Raw genomic sequence first — 21,276 nt, forward strand, 5'->3', positions numbered from 1 at the left:
CTAAACATAGACCCTGAGTTCATGGTGGCCAAATGGCCCATCATCCCCGACTCCTTATGTACCAAATTAGACCCGAGCTGTCCCAGTGTGCTCCAGCCTTGTCCGCAGGAAATCAAGGCCAGGTGGAACTTAAGTGAATGAAGCCCCACTTTGGCACATTCTAGCTGGGGAGATGGTGGCAAGTGCAAGGCCCCCCCTGGAGCTTGTCAGACACACACACACACACACACACACACGTGTGCGCACACAAATACACACACAGGTGCCATTACCTATTTGCTGATGTTCACACAGGGGCACAAACTCACAGTGGATAGGCGCTGTCAACTCTGTGGTAACGCTGCTTAGCCACTCCACTCCCATATTTACTTATTTATTGGCAGCGATGGCCGCGATGACAGGGCCACTCACTCTCAGAAAGCCTCCCAGGCTCCACGACGTCCCTTCAAGCGGTAGCGTAAAAATTTTAAGAGCCCCAGGCCTGGTTTGATGATTTTGACGTGAGTTAGCGTGTAGTCGAGTTGTCGGGTGCATTCAGGGGGCTAACCGTTCTAATGCGTTTACCCGCCTTGCCTCGCGAGTGTGTGTGTGTGTCTCAAAGCGAAGCGAAGTGTCACTTAATAATTTAGCCGTTGGTTTCGTCCCCCTCGCCATCCATCCATCCATTCGCAACCCTTTATGTCTCGCCTCTGGGAATGTGGCAGCCATCCCTCTGCCTCTCGGGGAGTGATAGAACGAGCAGAGACAGGTGACAGAATCCGGTGTGGTGGTGTGTGAGGACAAAGTGAGAGAGATTGACTGCAAAGGGAAGAGGGAAAGACAGCAGAGCGAACATAAACGCTCAAAACAGACGAGAATTAAAGGCGCTCGAGGTGATTTACGAGTGACTGGAAGATAATGAACAGCAGCCACTTTTTTTTTCAAATCGAAATTTTCACAATGCAGCTTCATTACGCAGAGCGTCACGTCCATTCTGTCATTGAATCTGTCTTACGCGTCTCGCGTATTAAGGCAATGCAACGCTGACACGCAAAAATGGAATATATGCCCGTGCATTACACACAAACACACACTCGCACAGCTGGGTTCCTGGCGTATGTGCATGCCAGATGTAGACAGCAGATCTTTCTCTCTCGCTCTCATCACTGTTTTCAGACTAATAGGTTCTTGTTCTCTGTGAAAGTGGTTCTAAGGCGAGAGCGGGAACTCAAAGCCTGCACGCCAAACCTGTGGCTACGGTTATAATAATCAAATAATGTAACTTGGCCACGTGTAAGAATGTGTGTTAATACACGAGAGCTTTCAACAAAGTCTCCCAATGCCAGTGGCCTCCTATATACTTTAATATGACTTGATGTTCACTTAACCCCCCCTCTTCCGCGTAATTGAAACCTGATGGTGGAATAATAATCATATTTTTTTTTCTCCTGCTTTCTGCATTCACTAAGCTGATTTTGTGCCGGGGCTGCGGGATAGTATTCAATTACTAGAGGTTTTGGAGGAGGGGGAGGGCATTGTGATGAGCATTACACTTACAGCCAAATGACTTTTTAATACTCGAAAAATATAAAGAAGTTATACAACTTTTGAAGCTGCAATCTTCCAGTGTCTCTCCTCCTTATACACACAGTTTAAAAAAGACATAGAAAAGGTTTGTGCTGAGAGAGAAATTTTGCAAACCCAAACTTTTTTTATTTTTTCCTCTCAAACCCAAAACTTTGTTGCTTGTTTGCTGAGTGGTTTCACTACCACAGGATGATTTGTGTGACATTTATTTTGCGAGTTTTTTTTTTTTCCGGGCCGAGTCACAAGTGTTTGTGTGTTTGTCGTGTTGTTAGCGGTTATGTTCCCTGTCATGTGTGTGCCATAAATAAAGGCTCCCCTGGCTAATGTAACCCACATGTTTTTTTGTTCCCACCTCCCCTCCCTGCTCGGCATTTGTTCTCTCGAGGAGGATTCAGATGGTACGCAGCTCTTCTGGACCGCCTCGCGAATTTTGTGAGGTCATTGAATTTGTATTTTTTTCTATATCAAAAGCAGCCGTGGACTTCCCTTGTTACTCACAAAGGCTAACCGGGATAACGTGCGATTCCAATTACATCACTACCTCACCACTTAGCAGACACACAGCTGGTTACTGATGACCTCTCTCGAACTATTTGGACACACAGTCATACCCAGACGTCAGTTTTAGACTGATAAATTCCTGTTTGGTCAATTTGACAAAAATGATTCATCTCACATGCAGAAGATAAGACGAACCTGACTAAAACATGACTCCTTCTTTTCCAACACCTGGATTTGGAAGAGAACTCGGGGTAATGTTTCCCCACGACACGCTTAGCAGAGAAGAGTCCTCATCCTTGAAGCGAGAAATACTTCCATCTGAACAAAACGTAAGTCTCTCACAGAGACTGTACTGTCACACTCTTGGAGAAGGGTCAGAATTATTCTTTGGCTTTTGTCAGACAGTTTTTTTGTGCTCATCTACATCCTGTGACTCTAGTAATTCTTGGCTGCTCGACGGATGATTCGTCCCCTGTTCGTTTTTTTCCAAGGGAAGCTTTTGAACAGTTTTCATCCATCAGGAATGTATTTCCTATGTGGCAACCGTGTCCTTCTAGAAATTACAGCAATAAGGCAAAAGCAAAACACATTTTCTATTAACATGCTGAGGAAATGTTGTAGCGTGTACCAGTAAAATGTTCACTGACGACATAATTCATGTGCTGAGGGCCAAAATATCGATGTCCGCTCGTAATGTCTGTCACATCATACGGTTTTTCATGGCTGTGTTCAGGCAACAGCAGCACTTGATTAAACAAAGAAACAGTCTGCAGTGACTTGAAGCATTAGACAGGATCTGTTAACATTTAATTGTAACCACAATGCCGACCCTTAACCAAAAACTTTTAGGGTTGACTCAAAAAAACCCCCTCAAAAATAGAGACCATAAAAGGTCCTGACAAAACTGGCAAGCCCAGCAACAACAGGACTAAGAAACAACCCACAATGCAACACTCTCTGCAGTAGCCAATGCACTGACATTATGAAAAGCGGATGGAGCTTCTGGGTCGGAAAAGTGAAGCCAATGCAGAACTGGTTTAAAGCTTCAGTCTTTCTAATGACCAGCAGGTGGCGACTCCACTGGTTTCAAAAGGGTTGCATCTAAGCTTATGAAAGAAATACTCTACTTCACACTTGATTTATTACCTCAGTAAAAGCTTTTCTAATAAGTTTATGGTCTCAATCACCAGATTCAACTCTTATTCATTACAGCATGATGATCATTAGCTAAATGATGGCCCTGATTAGAGTAAAATACACGATAAAGCAGGGTATGCGGCTACACGGTGATTACCAGGTAGCTAACATGGGGTGTCCCTAGCTTCTCAGTCAGATCCAGTCAGGATATCCTCCACAGCTCCACCATCCTGTCACTTCTGGCTTGAAGACTCAAAGATGGCAGAGGCCATAATGTCATAGCCAGTCTTTCTGTTCAAACAAAACCTGATGTTGGGAAAACGTCTTCCAAAATTCAGCAATCCTTATGACAGCAAACAGTTATGAAGGTGACTGTAACATTCACTGACAGGGTGCTCTCTTTTTTTCTGGGCAGCGTGAGGAGAAAGTGTCTTCAGTGAAAGTCAGAGGGAGCAGAAAGCTTAAAGAGGTAAAGATATGTTAGTGAGGTCAGAAGGGGAAAAAAAATCTCAGAGCGAGGGTGAGAGAAGAAGAGTAAAAAAACAGATTAATGAGAGATGAGAAGTTTGCAAAGAGAAGGACTTTATCAAACTCTCAGCGCTGGTTTCGGTGGAGATTGGGTTGGAGGCTGGTGGTGGTGGTGGTGGGGGGGGGGCTGTACAATGGGGGCGCTGGCAGGGTTGCCACGGCAGCGTTCCGGATGGGCAGGCGGTCTCCTCTCAGGGGGTGAGGGGGGACGTGGGGCTGTCAGGGAGCCTGGCAGGTAGAGACACAACGCCCTGTGACTGGGGGGGAGCACGGGTCAGTGAGAGAGGACAGGAGCGAGGGGATGGAGGCAGCAGAGGGGTGAGGTGGAGGCCTGTCTGATGAGGTGAGAAGAGGGAGAGTAGAAGGGGAGGGAGACATGAGGGAAGTAAATGAGGGTGGATGAGGAGAAGGGCCCGAGATGATTAGGGGAGAATTATCCAAGTGTGAGTGCGGATGACTGTGAAGTTAGTGGAGGAAATAAGAGGGAGAAAGAGCGAGAGGATGGGCTCAGGGTGCCCTGATGTAGATGTCTGCGCATTTCCCAGAAACTGCACAAGTCAACAGGCAAGTGATGGAACTCAACCTCTTCTTCGTCTGTTTCTTATTCTTCTCCTCTCGCGTCCCACTAGGGTTGAGTCATGTTCACAATTGAACAACCGCTTTACTGTTTCCTGGAACAAGGAAATATCCAGACTTTCCGCGTGCAGACAGTGGGTAAAATGTAAGAAATCGCTAACGTCAACTTAGACATTGGAAAAAAAGCCAAGTTATCTTAAGTTTAAATGCCTCAAGGTGTCAATGACATTGTTGACGTCGTACTTTTTAGTACTCTCTAGTTTCATTGACCGCGGAGCGTTTAATTTCTTAAGGCCTGGCTGCAGGCATGGTAACGTTAGCGGTGGCTGAGTGGAGGACCTGGCACTCTTCAGCTGACTCGCTGTGATTTGAACGAGCTAAAGAGGACTGACATAGTCTACCTCTTTTTCTATCCCTCTGTACCACTCTCTCAACAACATCCACCAGTTGACAGTTTCCCCGCCATGCTTGAGATTTTCTACTCAAGTCCTTGTAGGATCGGAGAGTAGAACAATTCAGAGATGTACCGATTATTGTTTTTTTCCAGCATCCTTCTCAACAGTAGAACTGCCTGCGTCACACCGCTGGATGTGGATGCACTGTGGATGTTGGCGTTTTTGGTTAAAAGTGAAAATGATTTAAGTTAAGAGTTGCATTTGGTGAGCCTCTCCACTTTGGACATAACAGCCTTCCTCTGCAAAATTCCTGTTACTCATAGATAACGGAACCTAACAGAAGTTTTGAAATTCAAGGTCAATCAAGAGAAAAGAAAATGGAAATCTAAGAAAGTCCAAAATGTCTTTGGCGATGTCTCTGTTTGCTTCAAACCATACATTCTGTTGGAAACATATTTTCGTTTTCTTGCAGGCCGTGAATTGAGAAGCTACTTTCTTTGGGTTTAACGTTTAACGAAATGTGAACATTTGCTGATCTGCTTCTTGTTTTTTGAGCCCACACTTAATGTCTCTGGATTTGGTGATCTCTCCTCGGGCTCTGGGAAATTTCATTATTTTTTCAGGACACTTCATGAACCAAAAGATTGTTCCAAGAATGGTGACACTTCTCAACTGAAACCCTAGTTATGTGTCTGGAGGATGCACCGCAGATATGATCCTGGACAGTTTATTTTGGAGGAACTTACAGTCGGCTGTGTAATAGATGTGCGTGTGTGTGTGTGGGGCTGAAGGTGCGCGTCAGAAAAGGTAAAGTGAGGGAGGCCGAGAGCTTGCTGTAGGAATCGCTGTGATTTGGTGAGAAGAACAATGGTCTGGTCAGCTCGGTGCCTGCAGGGTCATGTGTACTGGATATGAGTGTGTGTTTGTGTGTGTGTGTGTGTGTGTGTGTGCAGTCCCACGTGTGCACCAGTCACTGTGTTGGTGCTGATAAAAATTGTAGTGTTGTCTCCCGACCTTATGAGTGGAGTCTTCCCCTTCTCGGAAAAAAAAAAAAACTAAACGTTGGCACCCGGAGCATCTGATACGTAACATGTCGCCATCCTATGTGACCACAAACACAGTTGAAAGTCATATAGAACTCATGAGGCCTGAAGAAGACGCCCGCTGACTTTTTTTTTCTCCTCTGTTTTTGTTTTTTTACAGAGGTGCACTTATTACTGGAGGTCAGATCGCAGTGATCAGTGACACAGACAATCATGTGGCTCTCTCTCGTTACCCTCAGACCTTTCCGTGCCCTCGTCTGTGTCTCGCTGCGTCTTCCTCCCTGCCTCTGCCTCTCCAGTTATCACAAGCGAAGGGCTGTTCCTGTCGGTGTCATATGATGTCTTGTGGCCCTGTAGTGGTAGCAGAACAGTGACAGTTCTATCCCTGTGCCATCCGATCGACACGCCATCCCCTTGTCACATGCGCACACGCTGCCTGCTCGAGTGTGTGTGTGTGAGCATCATAGTATGACCATTAATCGGGTCATCGACAGTACCAGCCTTCGGCCATGTGCTCCTGCTTATGTCTCCAGTTTACTGTACAAAGGCTGCACTCTCTCCTCTGGAAATGCCACTTCCCACCAGTGTTAAATGATGATTATCATTGTTTTGGTCTGTTTATTTGAAATAACTTGATCCCGAATGGTCAAAAAAAAGAGAGAAAAGTTTGGATTGCTAAACAGCCGGCAGGATGAACTCCTGTTGCACCCTGAAGTAAAGCACTGCTCTCTCGCTGCGTTTTTCGAGAGGCATCCTCCTCAGCAAAGAGACACTCATCATTCTTTTTTTTTTTTCCCGACGGGCCTTAACCATTTATTTCTGCGGCAGATAATCACCGTCACTGCGCAAATTATGTTGTTCCACTCTCCTCTCACTCTGCCCTCTGCCTCTGTCCTCCCATTTTCCCTTATTTTAGTGTGTAAAAGGCCAATTTGAGTTTCGCTCGGTTGTGATTTCGTTCCATGAAAATTATCCCACCCAAAAAAACAAAAACAAAGCAAAGCAAAACAAAACAAAACACGGAAAAGTAACACAAACGACGAGCATCCCAATTATGATGTGCCGAGAACGTCCAAACCTCTGTGTTCTTCCACTTTGCATAGAAGATTAAAAGCAACGTACTTTGCTTCTCAAGACTTAAGAGCATAGAAAAAGGGAATTGGTTCTCTTGAGACTATTCTAACAACTGCCTGAGCTGTCGCACCCAATTTACCCATTAGATGTCAATGTTTGGGAAACAAACAGGCAGCGCTGAGAGGTTTGATGGGTGTAATAATGTGGGCTTAGTGATAGACGGCGCCTCCTGAAATACACTTGTAGCTCACGGTCAAAGGACGAAAAGTGCAACAAGAGGTGACGAATATTTGAAGTCTCTCTTTCACACATATTTTAACTCTTTCACCTGCTGTGCAACCACATTTTGAGAATTCTATTTGTGTAACACTTAATGAAGTGATATAATGGCTATCGCTGCCAAAGTACATCAGAAATTTGACTTATTGTATGTGAATTCTATGAGTATTCACTCTGCTTGTCTTAATCGGTCAATAGAGATTTACTCAAGGTGATGCACTGTCAAGGAAAGAACCAAAATAAGGAAGCACTGAGTTTATATCTTTCCCCAAATGCAAGAGGAGAACATCTTTCAAATTCTTGAGTCTTTAACAAAGGACAGACTTATAATCAGGTCAGAAGAGCGTTATTCTTCCAATAACACCTGTTTAAGACCATTGAAACTCCAAGAGTGAGTGGGGGATGATCCAAATCTTAGGTAGTCGGTCGTTGCGGGATTGATTATTCAACGTGCTGTCGGCATTTTTCACAAAGACGTCCTGAGTTTGGCTCATATCGAGCAAGAGGACCAGACACCTGAGAGCGGGAGCAGCGCTGCATGTTTGCTGTGAATTATGCTGCGCGATCTCTACGGACGCTGGTTTTCGCCCTTACGGAAACAAATGATTTATCGAGTTTTCTTTAGTCGAATGTACAACACATTGTCTGTGTTTCATTTTATTTATAGTTCCTCAAGTGTAATTCTATCTCACATTTGTTGTCTCGGGATATGTAGATCCCATATTGGACTATTTGTCATTTTTAAGTTTTGCGTTTTTTGTCTTTTTTGTCTGCTGAACATTTGGACGTTTGCGTCGTCAGCATGTTTCAATTTCGGCCTCTTTCCTTCGCATTTATCTAAAAGACGAACATATACCCGAATTTTCCACTGAAAATTCTTGACAATGCCTGTCTCTGACTTGCCCGGGTTGTGGGTTTGTGCCCCAGACTGAGCTCGCGAGTGGCTGGGGAGCGAGGATGCTGTGGCAGAGCTTTAACCTCACGCACACACTTGTATCGATCCATACAAGCCTCAGTGACTGTTGCTACAGAGCCGGCTGCACTCTGTCATACAGGGCTCCCCCCTGTCACCGGTCAGTGGCAGCTGAGAAAAGGACTGCAACCCATCACACACCGGTAGCCGACGCACACCCCATCGGCCTCTGTGTTAACACGCCGCCACCAACCCATCCTGCCTCAGCTGACCACCCTCACTCCCCCATCCCCTTTTCTCTTTCCCTCTTTCTCCACCTCACTTTTCCTCTAATGAGTTGCAACACTGATAACGAGCCTGATGATCTTCCATTGATTCGGCTATCACTTGCTTGTCTGGTAATTGATCCGTAGCTGAGCCTCTAGTTAATTATATGGGCTTCGACATGGACCCCTGCCCCGGGGGGAATTCTCTAGTCCTGCACAATAATAGTTTTAATAAAGGAGCCTCAGGATCTCCCGCTCGCCTTCTTCTACCCCATCCTGCTTCCCAGCATTTTTTTTTCTTCATCTTTTCCATTTCCTTCTTCCTTCCCGTTTCCCCTCCTAAAATTTCTCCATCTCCGTATTTTTACTCCCGCGTCTCCTCTTCGTTTCCTCTGTCATCACGGCCATTACCATCAGCAGGGCCGAGGGGAGGGGGTGGGGAGAAAGGGGGGGAGAAAAGAAAAAAAAGTGGGAGAGTGAGCAATATTGGCAGAGTCCACTCCTCCCTCCCACAAATAACAGCCATTAACCAGCCATGTCAGAAGCTGAGCCACCAGCTTGACTTGAAACACTGAGTGCCACTCGACAAACCCACAGACTTGCACATTTACAGGGGAGAGGGAGCGAGCGAGCGAGAGAGGGAGAGGAGCGCGAGCCGCAGAGCAAAAAGGAACCTCGGCCGCTAAATTGTCACTTAATATAATTAGCCGAAGCCTCGTGCATTACCTTTTCAATAAGTTGTTAAGAGCGGAGCGGGCGCCGCGTAGACAGGAGGTGACACATTACGCCTTTTTTTTTTTTTTTTTACGACAGGGCTGCTCGTGGCTTCTGACAAGGCGCAGGCCACTACGCAAAGACAAATGGAGAAAAGGGTGGAAAGGGTGTAGTAAAAGAAAAGACTGAACGAGGTAAAGAGATCCAGAGAAGTGGAGAAAAAACATCAGCGGAGACAAAAGCGAAAAGGATTAAGATGTAGGCAGGGACGGAGGAAGCAGTAAAGATGTAAATTGGGCTCAGACAAAAGACACAATTTTGCACATTTTTCAAAGTGGCGAGACACACACTGCACACTTTTTCTCTCCGCCAGCAGAAATCCCTTGTACATAACAGTAACGACCGGTGTGATAATCTCAGGAAAGGTTAACAGTATACGGCCATTAGTACACCGCACAAAAGGCTTTTAAGAGAGCGACCAAGCACCTGTCTACAGCAATTTGCCACAAAATTTGAAGTGACTTTATACACCAGAAGCCATTTAATGTAGCCGAGGAGAGAAGTTCTCCCTCTCTCTCTCTCTCTCTCTCTCTCTCTGTCCCTTCCTCTTTTGTTCCTCGGCGGGCAGAAAGATCACAGTGACATCTCCCTTTCGCTGCCGACCGAGGCACCTGGTCTGTCATTTCTCTAATGACGGCGGAGTGAAAAAAAGACGGGGTGGAGAAGAGGAGATGGGAGATGTAAAGGGAAAAGGGAGGAGGAGGAGTTGGGGAAGGTGGTGGTGGGGGTCTTCATTGTTTGAGATGTGTCCTATGCTGTGTCAAAGGAAGCATAGATCTCCTTCCTCTTTTTTTCCTGCCTTATCCTCCTGTGTGTCTTTTTCTCTGTGTCTGCCTCCCTTTACTCCTCCATCCCTCATTTTATTCCCTTACCTTTGCTGCTGTGGGGACCAATTTGGCTAAAATGGAACCTCTTCCTCATTTTTTTCTTAATTAAAATCTGAGAGCCTCGGCGGGTGGGTGGGCGGGCGGTGGTGGTAGTGGTGGGGGGGTTTCCTGTGTGTGTGTGTGTGTGTGCTCGAGAGCGCGTGTGTTCATGTGCGCACGCTGGTGGCAGATTGCCTGCGTTCCATTAGTCTTTCATTAGAGTGGGTGAAAATCAAACAAAGGCACCAGATTTTTCAGAGATATAACAAGTCTATTGATATTTTTCTATTTGTTTTTGCTTGTTTATTTATTTTTATTTTTTTGGGGGGGGGGGGGTTTATTGCTGGCCTACAAATCAGAAATAGAAACCACTTTCAGCTGTGATCAAAGAGGCTTTTGATTGAATACAATCCTGCCTTTTCAGTCTCTCTAAACAAAGAAACAAATACTTCATAACAATCTGCAACGGTGGTGCCCGACTTCAAGCTGTTTTTTTTTAAAGGTAAAACTGAGCTCTTCTGCTGAGCGCCGTGTGTGTATGTGTGTGTGTGTGTTTGTGTGTGTGTGTGTGTGTGTGTGGCGGGATGGTCCCTCAGGGGAACTAAGTTGCTCTGAGACGTGCCGGCCACTCGCAGCGCAAATGGTAATAAGGCAGGGGGACAAACGCCTCCCACCTCTTCTCCTGCTCTGTGATAGCGCTTGCCCCCACCTTCCTCCCCCTAGCAGAGGAGGGGTGTGTGTGTGTGTGTGTGTGTGTGTGTGTGAGAGAGAGCGTGCAGCGCGATGTCATTGAACATCTCAGAGTGGAGCGGCACAGTTGACTCAGTTGAGCCTGCACCGGCCGGCCGACACGCACTCTCCCACTCACACACAGACACACACACTCAGACACTCAGACACTCAGGGAGAGCCACCGTCTCTCTCTCTCACTTGCACTCGCTCTCACATGCTCTCACTCTATCGCACACACACGCACACACACACACGCGGAGGCTCAGGCGCTCAGCTCAGTTCCTCAGCGGCTGCAGCGGAGTACAGAGGAGTCAGAGAGAGAGAGAGAGAGAGAGAGAGAGAGAGAGAGAGAGAGGAAAAGAGAGAGGACAGGCGGCGCGGCACAGACGTGGAGAGAGGGACACAATCACAGAGAGGGAGAGAGAGAGAGAGAGAGAGAGAGAAAAGGAGAGAGAGAGAGAGAGAAAGAGAGAGGAGCGGGAGGCAGGGAGAGCTGGATAGCTGGTGGCTCACTCCCACACCTCATCTTCACTTTGCTGGGACAGGCACAGAATTGATGGTAAGAGACATTTGTGCATTTTATTGGCTCAACTGTTTTTCTTTATGTGGAGTTTTTTTTTTTTTTTACTGGACTTTTTCTTTGCATTTAGTACATTTTTATTTCTTTACTTCTTTTTTTTTTTTTTTTACATTTTCTATTTTTTTTTTTTTTAATTTTTTGAAAAACAGAATTTGCTCGCATGGGTGTTTAAATTTTCTGTGAAAGTGTTTATTTACGTTTCACATTCAGTCGCCTGTTTGCTGTTTTTTGGGTGAACAACCGAGTTGAGCGTGTGTTTTATTGTTATGCTTCTTTTTTAAGACTTATTATGTTGGGAAAAAAATTATGAATTACAGAAAGCACACTGAATCACATCCACTGTTTTTATCCTCTCTGTGTGCAGCATGTGTTCGGTCTTGAGTGTGCTGAGTGAACTTTTTCTTTCCCACTTTTTTTGGGGAATTTCTTCTTTTATGTCAGAGCCCGTCATATCCGTGTCAGAGTGTGTGCATGCAGGTGAACGTGCGTTTCATTGCCTGTGTTTGCGTGCGAGCGTGGTTTGTGTCGAGTCTGTGTACCAAGTACAAAATGACTGACAGATGGATTAAAGCGAAAAACTGAGGCCACGGGCAACATCACGCACCCCTCCTCGCTAATTCCCACAACCCCCCTCTTTTTTCCCCTTTTTACTCCATCCTCACTCACCTTCGCGTCAGCCCCCTCCTCACCTCCATCCTTCTCCCCATCCTTCCCCACCTCCAGTGTTCTCCTCATCTTGCCCTGTCCAAAACGAGGCCCCCGAGGAAATTCACTGCAAGCGCTCTTTTCTCTCTCTTCCCGAGAATTAACTCCACACACACACACACACACACACACACTCACGCACACACTCACACACACACACTCCTCCGCCACCAGAGCTGCCAAGAAACCTCACACACATCTACTCCCTCAACTCCCCTCTCACTGTTATCCTCCAGCTAGAGACCCGCACGAGACGGGGGGGGGGGGGGGGTTGAAGCCAACAAGACCCCAAAAGAACCCACCTTCACTGACTTTTTTTTTTTCTTCCTTCTCTCCTCCTTCACACTCCCACATCCCTGCTGCCCTCCCTCTCTGTCTCTCCCTCTCTCTGTCTAAAGTCCAAGGAGGCAGAGTTGGATGTGAGAGGCAGTGAGTGCGACACAGTCCCACTAGAGCCCAGCACAGACCCGGAGCCGCCCAGGCCGCCCCCAGCCAAGGCTAACGGACCCACCGGCACCGTTGGCGTTTGCACGAGCATCCCCTCCAGTAACCACAGTAGCAGCGGCACCAGCGGCAGCGGCAGAAGTGGTCTGGGTGGCGTTAGCATCGTTAGCAGCAGTGCTGAGGGAGCAGGCGAAAGCTCCATGCAGTTCAGCACCAGACCGCCTAGTGCTGAGCAGCCGGGCTTCATGGGGACATGGCAGCAGCAGAGCACTGACAGCAACCTCCTCTACAGAATGTCCCAGCAGGTACGTCAGCTCAGCCTCACCCCCACCTCACCCTCTCCATCTCCCATCTCCTCTCTCCTGCTTCGCCCCTTCTCGCCACATTACCAGCTCAAGGAGCAAACTTTTGTTTTTCTCCTCTCTCTGTGTTTGTTCAGACGTCGGCTGTTGTGATTCTTACAACCTCTTGGTCTGTGTGTGAAAAACAGAGCGTTTGTATGTGTGTCAGTAGGTGTGTGTATGTAAGTTAGGGGGGTTGGGGGTGGTGGGGGGTTGTGGGCAGTGTTGTGTTTTATGATATTTCAAAATAAGAATATAAGAATCCTTTTTTATTTGCCACTTTTGGAGTGCATCACATTGTGATGTTTGATTTGTTGATGTTGTTTTCACACACCATGCCTGACAGTGTTTTCATTCCTCCTGTCTGTGTCTGTGTCTGTGTGTGTGTGTGTGTGTGTGTGTGTGTTCCTTTACAATTTGACAAATTCTTCCATATTCTGCAAAAATTACTGAAAGAAAATAGCGTTTTTTAAAAAGACACATTTTAATGCAAAACTTGCAGGACATCAGATAGTTCGTTTTATTTCACCGTTTGATGGATTATCCCTTGTCCGGATTCGTTACATACATGCTTAAGTCTCCGTAATTGGTCTGTGAGGCGGTGTGGAGTTTAAAAGCAAAGCAATAGCAGTGTTTTGGTAACCTCAGTGCCGATAAAGACTCGGGAAGGGGCACCCCTCTGGGACCGGCTAATTGACTTCATGTGGCCGAGGCAGGAAGCCCCTCGCGCGGCTACAGAAGAGCAGAGGAGCCGCGATCGAGCGCAGGCTCGCCTGGAAAAAAGTCCTGATGATAACGGACAGCCCGCACCGGCTTAGGAAAGACCACATTTCCTCCCGACATGTCTCGCCTCTTATCGCGGATGTTACACTGAATTTCTCTTTTGTTTAGCAGCTTTTTCTGAAAAAAAAAGAAAAAAAAAAAAAGTTCGAACTTGAGGGTTCATTTTTTTTAAGCGAAGATTTGTGGTTTCGTCGGATAAATGTCAGGTAAGGAGACGGAAGAGGAGGCGAGTGTGTGTGTGTGCGTGTGCACGTGCGCACGCGCGCGCGTCCGTTCGCGCGTACGTGTGTGTGTGTGTGTGTGTGTGTGAGGGGGAGACAAGTAAAGATAGAGGATGGTTGTTAGGTTGCAGTTAATCATTGCGGGACCTGCAGGCTCTCCGTACCATGCACATGCTGTTACGCACTCAGGCCACAGCGGCTCTTGCGCAACAGCTCCGCCGCGGCTCCGTGCTGGAAAATGATGAGAAACTTATTCTGTCACCTTGACGTGCATTTACAGCCCGGGGAGTTTAGGTTTTGGGGGGGGGGGGGGTTATATTCCCAGAGGTTCCAAATCGTGAAGGTGAAACTAAAAACGCACCCTGATGTCACTTTTGGGAACATTTACGCTCTCTTCTGCTTTTCACTCAGCCTAAACTTTACCTACATTTTCTGACCGAATCGCATCCTTGCATCATCATTTCCCCCCACCAAAAGCTCCTGTCCTTAAATTTCCCCGTAGACACGACCACACAAACTATTGATAAGTGAGCCGGTAGAGAGAGAGAGAGAGGGAGGAGAGCGCGCCCCGGTATGAAGCAGGTGGATGGGCCCTTGCGCTCAGCATCTGCTGGGACCCCACGTTTGCATCCCCCAATCCTTTTTACAAATGCGCACCGTTGTTCCAATATAATCAGCTGTGGGACTCGCTGTTATTTAGCCTTCCTCGCACCACTTAGAAGACATCTTCCCATGTTTAGTAGGCATGACATAAATTCTCCGAAGGAAGCCTGTTCCTTGACAGACTCGCCTTCTTGGAATCTAACCGATAATGACTTTGTGTTTGCCGAAGCTGGCGCACCCTGGGGTGTTGGAGGAGAGAAATGCGTTCTGGGCTTGTGTTTCAAAAAAAAAAAAAAAAAATCTTCCCCCCTCTCCCTTAAAGATCAACTGGGTGACACGAGGGATGTGGTATTTTATCGTTGTTAGGCTAAATTATGTTTCCATCTGATCGATAGAGACGCGAAACAGCTCTGCGCAGTGCGTTTAGGACAGATGCGGCTGTGGTGAGGTGCAGGGCATCACCAAGGAAAATAAAATTAATGAAAAAAAAAAAAAATCATAGATGGATATAACCGAAGTGGTTGTTTTTGAGCCGGTTTCTGATCATCTGCAGTGAGCGACGAGAGGAACGATTTTTGTTTGTTTGTTTGTTAATTCTCGAATTATGAACCAGGAGATCTCGTCGTTTCTCCTCCTCACGGTGTTTTACAAGCACAGACACTTCATATAAATAAAAGCAGCACCTGCCTCCTCCAGCGTGAAGAAAAGGACTTCAACAAAAATCAGCTCAACTTCAAAAAACGAATGTCAGCCTCAGAATGGATCGATTTCCCTCTTTTTGATTGACTCCTGCATTCCAGACATCGTACGCATGTATTTTATACTTCGCCTGTAATTATGAATTATAATTTCCATATTCACCTTCGACGTTTGCGAGACAGTGAAACACCAAAAGAAATGTAAAAAAAAATATATGTATTCGGCTACAGATGTAGAAATGTGAGGAACAGATGAAATATAAAGGTGAATAAAATCATTTTCTCTCATGTTTTATTAAGTTTGTAGTGTTAAGATTGCATATTGATAACGCATCCACAGGCAATCGTTTTATTCTTTTTTATTATTGCCGTTTTTTCTCTCTCTCTCTAAACAAACGAAATTAACAACAGGGGCGATTAAAGCGCGACTGCGAGCGAATAATTTACACCTTTTTACACAACAGGCCCCTTAATAGGCTTTTAATCTGTGAGGGAACTTTTTTCTCCTTCTACTTCTTTTTAACATTTTTTATTTATTTGTTATTTGTTATTTCGCAGCCCCTCATAATCCACGCGAGTGTCAACAGGAAACAACACGAGCAGCATGCAATTTAAATGAAATCAATGGAATGGATTCGATAAATACTGCCTGTTTTTTCCTCAGCTGCCTAATGTTCAGGAATCGGTGCATATTTATTTATTTATTTATTTATTTCTAATATACAAAACACTGCAAGAGGGAACTTTTATAATTGTTTTTTTTTAATGGAGGGAATAAAAAAAAATGCAAACTTTAATTAGGAGAGGAATTATTTCCCAGGCATTAACGGAGCGATAATATTTGGAGCCTTAATTGACCCGCTGTTGTACATGCGTGGCTGTGAATATCGACCCCTCGCAAAGTAAAAAAAAAACCAAAAACAAACCCGCAGTTAAGTGATACTACGAGCCTAATTGGTTCATCAGGGATAATTCCCCCACAATACAGCAGCCGTAGGCCGCGTCTGCTTTCTTTTCTTTTTTTCCCCCACTTTCTTTATATTTTCCCCTCCGCTTCAAGTCGGAGGAATGTTGGGAACAAGTCATGGTTAGAGAAGCTCGTAAAAGAAAAAAGAAAAAAAAAAGGTGCTTTAACCTCCACCTGAGGATCTGTTGCTGCCACCCAGGCTTACAAGGAGACCTCGGAGGTGGAGGAGAATAAAAGAAAAGAAAAGAAAAGAAAAGAAAAGAAAAGGAAAAAAAATAAATAAATCAGTGAATGTCTTCGATCTAAATCTTCTAAAATAGCCCTTCTTCCTTTTTCTTTTTGCAAGGGTGCTGTAACGCGGCTTCCTTCCAAGTGCGACAGGTCGACTATGGGCCGAGACCTGGAAGAGGTACAGTGGCATTACAGCTCCTGTCTGCTCTCAGTGCTGCCTGCTGCACCTCACACCGAGACTCCTGTGTGCACACCTCAACACAAGGCTCTGTCATGCACAAGTAGACTCATGTACAATAGAAATGCATGTAGAATTTTACATTATAATAATAACATAACAATAATATATATATATATATATATATATATATATATATATATATATATATATATATTCGTTTTTGCATTCTCTAAATTTCTCATGCTACTTTTTAAAATTGTCTTTGAGACATTTTCTTGTTTTCTAAAAATCATGCATTTGCACATTCTTTAAAACAAATTTAAATCCTGAAAAATTCTATAAAAACTAAACTAAAAAGCAGTGAGGGATTGTAATAAAATCAACATTTATGTGTTTTCATATATTTTTTTCTCCCTCCACCTCAATAAGAAAGAAAAACTGACAACTGGTGGTCGTTTCAAAATGTCTGATCTGGATACAAATTCTTAAACGGCGTGCAGACGTTTTGGCATCGAACACACAAATATGTTAGCTCGTTTTTTGTTTTTTTTTAAAGAATATGTAAAACATTCCTTCGTATCTGCTCTAAATTTCTAAAGTTTGACTTTCATTTCCATCTTTCCTCAATATTTTCTCGTGTTTTCATGTCTTGTCTCGTGTGTGATCATTTTTGTTTGGATCAATACGACAATCATGGTCGACTTTCCCCTTGTTCCAGTTATGTCGTTGATGCAGAGCATCCTCCACAGCCCTGCCTGTGTGCGTTGAGCCTTTTTGGAGAGAGTGAATGCTGCGAGCTCTCAGGACACGATGACAGACGTATTTGTGGAATAACATGCTCTGCTTTGTTTTGTCTGACTGGAGAAATGAGGTTGATATTATCCTCCTCAGTGCAGATCACAGGACGCGCTAATCTGCCCATTAACACACTGATACACTTGGAGTGGTGCGTGTGTGTGCCTCTGTGTGTGTGTGTGTGTGTGTGTGTATACGTTGTTTGACACAGTGGGGTACATGTTGCATATGTGGTGCACATGCACTGCTTCTTACCAGTGTGTGGAACTGGGAGGCAGTGATTTGATGCATATGTGTGGAATTATCCACAGTCGGTGAACGTGTGTGTGTGTGTGTGTGTGTGTCGTTATACTCAACTGTTATTATTTCCATGTCTGTCTTTGATGGGTCGTTGCACACTGAGCATATGGATGCCTATATGTTCATGTATCTGGTGTCAGGCGCGCGCGTGTGTGTGTATGAGAGCGCTCCGATGCTAAAGTTTGCGCCTGTGCGTGCGTCGAGGCGTTTGTGTCTGTGCTTTTGCCATTTATTTTTCTGAGTGGGTGGTTAAATACTCATATGCCAGTTGTGTGAGTATGTGTGTGTGTGTGTGTGTGTGTATGCGTGAGGAAGAGAGGGAGAAACGCGTGCAGTTTTGTGGGTGTGTGTCCTCTCTCTTTTGAGCGTGTGTGTGTGTGTGTTTCTGCGTGTTGGCTCTGGCTCCATGTGTGTGTGGGTGCGAGGTGAAGTGTCTCTTGGCTGGCCTTGGCTGGAGAGCTGGAGGAGAGCAGAGGTGAAAGAGGAGATTTGCAGAAAAGACACGCACCACTTCCCCCATTACTACTTTTTCTTTTTCTTCTTCTACTACGTCTCGGTCGCTCACTGCTTCTTCTTCTTCTTCTTCTTCTTCTCACTATCTTTTGCTCCCTCTCCTTCGTACCCACACCTCGACCCCTCCTTTTCGCTCACGTCTTCCCGACATATCTCTCTCCCACCTAAAAACTCTACCTCCTCCTCCACCACCAGTCCTCCACCATGCAGATCGCTTCATTCTGCAGCTACTGTCTTTTAAGGAAGGGCTCTTGAGATTGAACCCCGTGTAACGGAGGGAACACTTGTTTCGTTCAACGCGTTTACAAGATTACCACTTATAATAATACACAGGACACAAGTGTCAGAAAGGGGCGTAATGTTTCCTCAATGAGGCAACGTGACGATGCTGCTTCGTCCTGCACCTGATTGGAGAAAGGTTTAAAAGCTTCTCCTCCACCAGAACAGATCCCACACCGACAGCACCTGTCTCGAGCTGTGAAAGTCGCAAGGTTTTTTTTCGCTCTTGTGCTCTTTAATGCAATTATTGCAGCGCCACTGGCCAGTTCGGAGGGTGCCAGATAACACAAGCGAGGCGCCGAGAAAAAAAGGGCCACTGTGGCATTCAGTCGGCGAGCATCTCTCCCCAGTCTTTGTGCATATGCAACAATGATGATGTGAGTGTTTCCTGAAGGCAGCATTATTTCTGCAGGAGAGAGCACAGAAATGGGAGAGTCGGATTGAGTGGGAAGGTGGCTGCAGCTGCTTGTATATTTACTGTATGAGTGTGTGTGTGTGTGTGTGTGTGTGTGTGTGTGTGTGTGTGTGAGAGAGCACTATTAAGAAGCCATCTAGTTTGACGGAGTGGGAGGATGTACAAGGTCCCATTCATGCTGTGGTCCCCACTGTATTTACCCAGGCACCAACCAGGGAGATATGACGTCCGCAACATTTTTACTGGCTTTCTTAAATCTGTTTTTCACCAACACGTCCTTTCATTTTTATTGAAATCTGATGATGCATTAAAATAATTTGTTTGCCTGTTATGCCATTTAATTTCTTTTTTTTTTTTCCTTTTTTTTTCCCTGTTGCGCCTACAGTGCACGTCTACAGTACGCGTTTAAGTGGACAAAATCAATGTCCATAATTTTATTTCCGGCATTTTTGCTTTTGCCGAGACTGCTGAAGGAAAAATCCGTCAATACGTCTCCTCATGCAGACACCTCCAGTCTCCTCTCTCCTTTAAAGAATAAAAAAAGAAAGAAAGAAAGAAAAAAAAATCAAAATTTTACTCTCGTCGTTTGTATTGCATCTGTGAAAACAAATAAATAGATAAATAAATTCCGCTCTTCACATAGCCATGATCATATGTGTCCCGGGTCATACAGTAACCTCTGCAGCCGTGCCCTGCAGGACCAGCGCTATGGTTAAGCACCGACCCTGACTCTTGTGTGCGCGACCCGGGGCAACCAGCGATCAATAAGCATCATGTGAGCATCACTCACGGGGTCCATGTCAGCTGTTTCCTGTTTTTCCTGAGGAGATGGCTGCCTCACCGCCATGGAGAATGCTTGAATAATGGGGAGGATACAGAACGTAGAGACACCATGATGGAAGTCAAAAGGCTCTCTTTAGCGTATGTCTGGCAGGGCAGCGTACTGTGCGTTTTGTGTGTGACTGTGTGTGTGTGTTGAGGAACGATAGAAATGCAAAGCCATCTGCTCCGCTCTTATCAAAGGGCTGAGTGGTGAAATCTACTATAGCTGAGTCTTTCCCATGGACTTCTTTTAGTTCTGTGTGGGCATGCGTATGTAAAAGGAGAGAAAAATACGATATCTCTTCCCTCTTGTAGATCTGTGTTTACTGTTATTATACTGGAGCCTTTTTTTTTTTTTTCGACAAAATAATCAATATCACACTGGCAATCTGCAGAGAACTCTCAACATGTAGGAAATAAGGAGATTCACGTGGTATTTTCGGCTGTTGTGTTGTGGGACCAAAAGGTTTATTTAGCGTTTTCTCTTAAATAAATGCTGGGTTCACTGTGGCAGCCGAGTTTGGAAAACTGATGCGCGTGTGTCAGATGCGATTAGACCCTCGCTGCACAGAGAAAGGAATGCATGTCCAATTGTATAACATTTTCAAAAAAAAAAATATTTCCGCATATTTTCGAGTGTGAAGATTTTTTTTGATATACTTCAGTTTTTCTAATGCTGATGGCTCTTTTCACCACATTTGTCCTTCTTTCCTTTCCTGCGTTATTTCTTTTCAAAAAAGAGGCGTGTGAGTTATTTGTCTTCGGGCTAGTTTCCTGCAGAGGGGAGAAGTCGCCGGTGTGAAGAGGAAGTGTGTGTTTGAAGGGCCGGTCGCTCAGGATGTCACCACCCCACCACCGGCTAATGAGGGGGACATAAGCACAGGGCCAGGGCAGCAAATCACACACACACACACACACACACACACACACATACACACACATTCGCACACTCTGACACGGCAGGAATGCAGCAGCTGTCACCAAGGTCCAGGCAGTTATGAAAGGCTTGACGTGTAATTGTGTCTGTGTGTGTGTGTGTGTGTGTGTGTGTGAAGTGGCAGCACCGAGGGGTCACAGGGGTGTTGAGAGCTGGGAGGGGCAGGTTTTTTGGCTTTCGGTGACCCGGAGATTTGCCACCGGCAGAGAGGATCATCACACCAAATTGACTTAAGTGAAAAGCGAGTGAGAGGAACGAGAGAGGTTCAGTGGTATTTTAAGACGTGACCATATGGCAGAGACATTGTTGTTGAGAGGCCGTTTCTTTCCCCCCGTCCTGCGTCCTGCAGAGGAAGGTGACATTAGGTGTGACCTGCGCTAAGTGACAGGAACTCGGGCATACTTTCACCGCGGCTTCTCCCTTTTCCTGTTATTTCTCGACTCCTGTTATTTTGTTTTCCTTGGAGCCGCGCCAGCGCAACGGGCAAATCGGCGGCCTACTATTTTTACATCCGTCTTAAGGACCCCTGTCTGCTCGCTCTTGCCTGCCAATTTGCCCCATCAGCAGTGGCAGTGAAGAAGAAGAGCTCTCAAGACACCGAGCCTTTCATTTTTCTTTCTTTCTTTTTTTTTTTCCTGTTGGCGATGTGGCTAATGCTGTCACTGTTATTTGAAAAAGCACTCAGAGTGGATTGCTATTATTATTGTTAAAACCATCATCATCATCATCAGGCTTATTTATGGTTATAGATAATTATGGTAATTTTGTTCAGGGCTCACAGTTGACTCCGTCTCTTTTTTTTCCCCCCGCT

The 21,276-nt window shown here is 45.5% G+C and overlaps 1 protein-coding gene across 4 annotated transcripts in view; it reads left to right on the forward strand.

Annotated features, from left to right (window-relative positions):
• The window catches only part of bnc2 (basonuclin zinc finger protein 2), a 165,490-nt gene that overhangs the window by 56,207 nt on the left and 88,007 nt on the right, over nt 1-21,276 (forward strand). For 2 of the 4 annotated variants that reach the window (XM_030417343.1, XM_030417385.1), the window contains exons 1-3: nt 10,888-11,209; nt 12,334-12,684; nt 16,339-16,401. In XM_030417343.1, coding sequence (XP_030273203.1) covers nt 11,207-11,209; nt 12,334-12,684; nt 16,339-16,401 — 417 coding nt within the window. In that variant the 5' untranslated portion in view covers nt 10,888-11,206. Of the gene's footprint in view, nt 1-10,887; nt 11,210-12,333; nt 12,685-16,338; nt 16,402-21,276 lie in introns of those variants that run through there. The other 2 variants (XM_030417353.1, XM_030417359.1) reach the window with 2 other exon arrangements.

The sequence above is a fragment of the Sparus aurata genome, chromosome 1, assembly GCF_900880675.1.
Source record: "Sparus aurata chromosome 1, fSpaAur1.1, whole genome shotgun sequence".
NCBI classification, from domain to species: domain Eukaryota; kingdom Metazoa; phylum Chordata; class Actinopteri; order Spariformes; family Sparidae; genus Sparus; species Sparus aurata.